This window comes from Echinops telfairi, unplaced genomic scaffold (assembly GCF_000313985.2).
Source record: "Echinops telfairi isolate 266 unplaced genomic scaffold, ASM31398v2 ScPeMD7_443;HRSCAF=831, whole genome shotgun sequence".
Lineage (NCBI taxonomy): Eukaryota > Metazoa > Chordata > Mammalia > Afrosoricida > Tenrecidae > Echinops > Echinops telfairi.
Genome location: NW_022104341.1, coordinates 83,929,496 through 83,935,496, shown reverse-complemented (window position 1 = coordinate 83,935,496; position 6,001 = coordinate 83,929,496). Strand labels below are relative to the sequence as shown.

At 52.0% G+C, this 6,001-nt stretch overlaps 1 protein-coding gene across 3 annotated transcripts in view; it reads left to right on the top strand.

The window, feature by feature from the left end:
* Window positions 1–556: 556 nt before the first annotated feature.
* RNF220 (ring finger protein 220) overlaps window positions 557–6,001 on the top strand; it is a 284,845-nt gene continuing 279,400 nt past the window's right edge. The window contains exon 1 of one of the 3 annotated variants that reach the window (XM_045291836.1): window positions 557–1,268. In XM_045291836.1, coding sequence (XP_045147771.1) covers window positions 644–1,268 — 625 coding nt within the window. In that variant the 5' untranslated portion in view covers window positions 557–643. The remainder of the gene's footprint in view (window positions 1,269–6,001) is intronic. The other 2 variants (XM_004699482.2, XM_004699481.2) reach the window with 2 other exon arrangements.

Here is a 6,001-nt window from a genome sequence, read left to right as displayed (position 1 = left end):
AGCAGTATAGATGTATGTGGTCTAGCCGTGCTCGATTTAGGGATTTTTGAGAATCCAGGCAGCGTGAGGGAGGATGAAGGGACTATGGGTATGAGGAAGGTCACAGAGGTAGACCTTGGTGTCTGTTTAAAGCTCAGGCCTCCCATGGGTGGAGCATCCAGGGGGGAAGCCTTGTAAAATATAGGCCCCACCTAATCTACTGGGTGACTTGGTCTTCCAAAGCTCATTTGCTCAGGGAATATTGTATTTGGAGGTTTTATGATTTTTTCCCCCCTTTGCTGGGCTCAGGCGCATTTCACCCGGAACGTGTAGGGACCAAAGTCAGCTACGCGTACATCACAGTAAGTTGTCTATTGATTTTCCTGAATGAAAATGGTCTGATGCTGCTGCCCACTGGCTCCGAAAGCCTGTAGTGTCTCTTGCCCAAGCCTCTGTAAGCCAGAAGGATGGTGTTCCGATCACTTGGGGTTTTCCTTGTTTGCCTGCCTCTGACTGTCCCCCTCCTGTTTTTGTCTCTCTGCTGTTTCCACAGGTCTTCAAAGGGGATGATTCCCCAGTAATATTCCCTGCCCTGCTCCGAGGTGCTGCTCCCTCCCAGGGAAGACTGTTTGTTGTGTGACGCCGGCCCTAGAAAGAGACTCCGATGGACTTACACCGGGCAGCCTTCAAGATGGAAAATTCATCCTACCTTCCTAACCCTCTGGCATCCCCAGCGCTGATGGTGCTGGCATCCACGGCTGAAGCCAGCCGGGATGCTTCCATCCCCTGCCAGCAGCCACGACCCTTTGGTGTACCTGTCTCAGTAGACAAGGACGTGCACATCCCTTTTACCAACGGCTCCTACACCTTTGCCTCTATGTACCACAGGCAAGGCGGGGTGCCAGGCACTTTTGCCAACCGTGATTTCCCCCCTTCTTTGCTACACCTCCACCCTCAGTTTGCTCCTCCAAACCTAGATTGCACCCCAATTAGTATGCTGAATCACAGTGGCGTTGGGGCTTTCCGTCCCTTCGCCTCCACTGAGGACCGGGAGAGCTACCAGTCTGCCTTCACACCAGCCAAACGACTGAAGAACTGCCATGACACAGAGTCACCCCACTTGCGCTACTCAGATGCAGATGGCAAGGAATATGACTTTGGGACCCAGCTGCCATCTAGCTCCCCCGGTTCACTTAAGGTCGATGACACTGGCAAGAAGATTTTTGCTGTCTCTGGACTCATTTCTGACCGGGAAGCTTCCTCCAGCCCCGAGGACCGGAATGACAGATGTAAGTACGGTGGTGCCCTCCCGCCCCTCCCCTCAGCAAGCCCAGCCTGGTCTGAAGGAGTGTTCAACAGGTCGGTGGCATTTCTAGTAAAGGGAAGGGCCAACTAGACTCCTATCCTTTCAACAGCTGTGGAGTGCTAACATGTACTGGTCTGGTCGATGAGCATTGCTACCAGCGCTGCCTGTCCAAGGGCCTGACTTATTCTCTGGAGACTGGAGCAGTGAAGGTGCCAGGTGTCCACTTGAGCCTCACTTCATAGGAGCGTGTAGGTTCCAAGAGAACTGGGGGTGTAGCGCGGGCGGGGGCAGGCAGGGAGCCGGAAGCAACTTGTCCCTCTCTGATGTCCTCATTAGGTGTCTCTGATCTCGGTATTATATTTTTGAGTTTTTCCATTGTGTCTCATCAGGGCGACGCCACTTGATTTTATTTTCACAACTCTCAGCCCTTGTCCACGTCAGGCTGTTTTTCAGAGAAGGACAAAGGTGTCGTCAATCACCATAAAGCATTTCCAACAGCTGTGTTTTCCTTGCCGTCGCAAGGCTGGCAAGCCAACTTCTCTTGGGATCTCACAGGTTTGCTGGATGCTTATCCTGAGGCTCGCTTTTAGGACTAGGCATGGTTGATCTGTGACTGCTCCGTAGTTCATGTTCACAACTATGATGCATTTCTGCTCGCTCCGTGCCTTGTGGGGTGCGCTGGTACGCCCATTAATAGTTCCAGCGAAGCCCTCACATGGGGCTTGCAGACCAGGACTGCTGAACCCTAAAATCTTGTCTAATCAGAAATTAATTGTGATTTTTAATGGGGGGGGGGTCTGTGAGTAGACAGAGCTGTTTTCTTCAAGCCTGGCGAGAATTTATGAAACGAGGGTGTTTTTCACCAAGCTTTTGTTCTTAGACTTGCTTCCTTTTGATTTTCTTAAGAAAACTATATCTGAGGGGTGCTTTCCCCTCTTCTTTCTTGTGTGTGTGTGTGTGTGTGTGTGTGTGTGTGTGTCGGGGCCCGTCCTCTCGATCACCACCAACAAACACGAACACCATTTTCCTGCCCTCTTTATGATGCCGAGGAGAGTAATAGAGACGTAGCTGCTCTCCCCCCTGTTGGCACTGCTTCCTCAGGCTGTCTCCTTGAATTAGGCACTGTGTTAACTTTCCTGCGCTAAAAGGCATCTGCCTAAACCCAGCGTACCTTTTCAATAAAAGTCATCATAAAATCAACCTGCCTTGTAAATCCATCGCTCTTTGGTTTTGAAATATGTTGCTGCGAGTGTGTCTTTTATGTCAGCCTCTGGAAGCCGGAGACCTCCCCACTTAAGGGAGAAGCAGGCTGCTCTCTGACAGCACAGCCGCCGCTGCTGCGCCCCCCACGTTTAGCTTTTATCTCCTTTTTCACCTTTTCGCTTTCTGGCCAGCTGGCTCGGATGTGTCAGGATCTTGCCGTTGGGAGAGCCCCGCTGAACATGTATCGCCTTGTGCGGGTCCATTTTATTTTATTTTAGGGTTCATTTGTCCAGGCATGGGCAAGTCCTCAAGGCTGGCTGTCATCTGACCTCTGGTTGAAATGGCTCTGGGTTTGGGGTGTGACCCACTCTGCCTTCCTTTTTAGTCTCCCGTACCACCACCTTGCAAATGCCGACTGAATATGAAATTCTCCTCTAAGCTGCTGTGCCACAAAGTACCATCGCGAGATCAGGATTCCTTTCTTTCCCCCTCACCAATCCCGCTTGCCTCCATTTTCTGTCTATTCACCTGGACCAGACCCCCCCAGCCCCCCCCACCCCGCCCAAAGCCAGGGGGAAGCTTGTTAGTCAAGTGGGAACTCCATTCCCCTCCCAGTGTCAAAGCCGTAACTCTTCTGTTCGCCTGGTTTGCATCGTGTGGTCGCGCCATCCCCTGTGGAGATGGGCCCCTCACACAGGAATACGCCTGGGTGGAGAAAAATTAAATGAGTCTGTCTCCCAAAGTGAAATGGAATTCTGACCTTGAAATTAATGAGAGCCCGATCAGAAGGGTGGGGAAAGTTCTGCGTCTCTGATTGCAGCGTGATAGAAACGGGGACCCCCCCCGCTCCTCCGTCGTTTGGGTAGAACACTGGGCCTTTAGGGGCGAGTTGGGGTTCTCTTTTCTGTTGTTTCCTCTTACGCAAACATGGGGCCTTATAGGCGTGTCCGTGCACCCGTGACGTCTGCACACCCGTGCTGTCACCCAGAGTTGCGTGTGTGGCTGATCTTCAGCAGGAAACAAAGGTGCAAAGTGCGGGGGAGACTCTTACCCCTGGGGTCAGCCCCACTGGGGCTCCTCTCTCCATTCCTGCCCTCAGCTGGGCGGACAGCCCTCGCAGGCTTGTGCTGGCTAGGTGTGCTGTTTGGATGTGGCGTTTGGGGAAGGAAGGAGAACGGTCTCTCTGCAGGGAAGGGTGGGAGAGGCACTGTGACCAAGTCTGCCGCAGCTTTCTTGGCTCCTGTCATACGCCGACATGTGTCGGAATATTTATGGTCTGTTTTATGTAAATACATATTTAAGGGCCGTTAGAAGGCCTGATTATCCCCACTAGATGCCTTTCAGGTCCTCCCTGCAGAACCGTTTGGAAATAAGTAATATTTCTCAGACGATCGAGTGACAGTCCACAAGACAGCTTTCAAGGGAGAGCTGGAGGAGGGGCAGATGGGGCAGTGGGGCTAGGGGCAGTGGGTCGGTGTGTGAGGAGAGAGACGAGAGAAAGGAATGTCTAAAAAAGACCAAATAATAGACTACTGTGGCTTTTTCCCTGATGACCCAAAGTAAGCACCTATGCTTTTGACTTTTTTATTCTTCCAGTGGAGACTCATTTCTGATAAGGTGGACTTGGTTTAGTTCAGCTCTCAGCATCCTCTATGTAATCTATTATTCCCCGCCCCTCTCTCCCTGCCATGTGAAAAAGAAACGTTTCTATGACACACAACAGAAAAATCCTTTAAATGTGGGTTTAGCTTCCGGGGTGTGGCTGTGGGTTTTGTGTTCCCCACTTCAAGTAGAAGTTTTATGACTGAGTTTTAGGTCATTGAAAACTCTGTCTTACAATGGAAACACTGACACAGTTTTTACTGTGGCATCCCCCCCCCACACACACACACACACACTGTGTCCATATGCAGATACAGCCACGTGGGACAGCGTTCCAAAGAGAGGCCTGTAGACGTGGTGTAATACACAGGAGTGCTCTTTCCTTACATCTGGGTTCTGTTCGGCAGGATCATGGATTTCTCCTGTGATTAAAAATGCACTGATTGATTTTTCTTTGTAGGAAAAAAACTCACTATCTTTAGGCTAAGTATTATCTCTCCTAGTAGATGCTTCCTGTTTGTTGGTCTGTTCATCCACCTGGCACCACAGGTGACTCCTGAGGTAGGTGTGGGGGGCACCGCGGAAATAAAAGAAGCCTTTACTCTACAGGATTGACTTATTTGCCCAGGAAAATGGGAGGAGTGTTTTGTGAGAAGCCTGTTCATGGAGGAGGCATAATTCCCCCAGGAAGGGGCCTGAGGTAACTCCTGTTTATTGTCGCTCCCTGAACCATTCTCCAAGGCTTCTTGTCCAGGGAAATGATGTTGAAATTTATGGACCAATTACGAACAGTCCACGTGTGTCTTACATGCGAAGTGTCTATGGCTATGTTTCCCAGGGCTTTTAAAATAAACATTTCCTCGTTAATGAAACTTTCCAACAAGAGGGAAGATAAGTATTGTCTACTGCCTTTCCTAGACTCTATCTATTTATGACCCCCTTAGCTCTCTGGGCCTATTGTGTGTACTTCCTGAGAGTGTTTTGTGGCCACCCCCCCACCATCACCACTGGTGCCGATTCCTGTAAGTGGCACAGTCTTTGGCCTGTGTGCAGTCCATCCATCCCAAATTGCGGTTGGCTCCAGTGTACGCGCACCGGAAGGCTGGGGGTGGGGAGTGGGGGCAGAACTGCACCTCCACGAGGAGCACCAGCTACTGACCCTCGTTGTTGGGGGTCAGGTGCACTCACAGGGAGTCAGCTCCTGGCTGTCCAGCCCTGCCCTCATGGTTGCTGCATTTGAAAGGCCATCCCAAGGTCCCAAATGCCCTGGCTTGGAGATGGTGTTTTGCATGTGTCTTTATAGAGGCATGTGTCACTGCAGACCCATGATCTAAGCACTGGGTGAGGTAGGCGGGCGGCGGCATAGGACCAAGACAGGCTGAGGTTCAGAGGGGCCACTGGTGTCACGGAGGTGGCTGTGGGGGCACTCCCCATGAGATCTGGAACTGGGGTGGGTAGGGACCCAGGGTTTGGCCTTCGGGAGAAATGCTCTTGGCTGGGGAGAAGGTTTGGGCTATTCCCAGTCCTGGGAATCAATCTCTGGATTCTAGCTGGCCCAGATGAGCGCCGTGAAAGAGTCAACAAATCACCAGACAAGATGGGTTAGGAGGTTTCCTCCAGCTCTGGGCCCACGGTTCAGCTGAGCCCTTTCCGCCTCCCCCTGTCTCCGGGGGTGGTGGGAGAGGGTGGGGGCCAAGAACTCCTGTGATGTGTGTGGTTGTCTCTGGTTGTTCACTCCCGACGCGGTCCCGGCGACTCCTTTTCATGCTGCTGGGTTTAATTGTCTTGTTGGGATAAAGAAATGTTTGCACAGCTAAAGTGGGGCCCGGCTGGACGGGCGCAGTCCCTGATGGCTGCAGAGCCATCTGGCCCGGCTTGGCTTGGCTCGGCGCGCGGCGCGCCCGGCGCGGG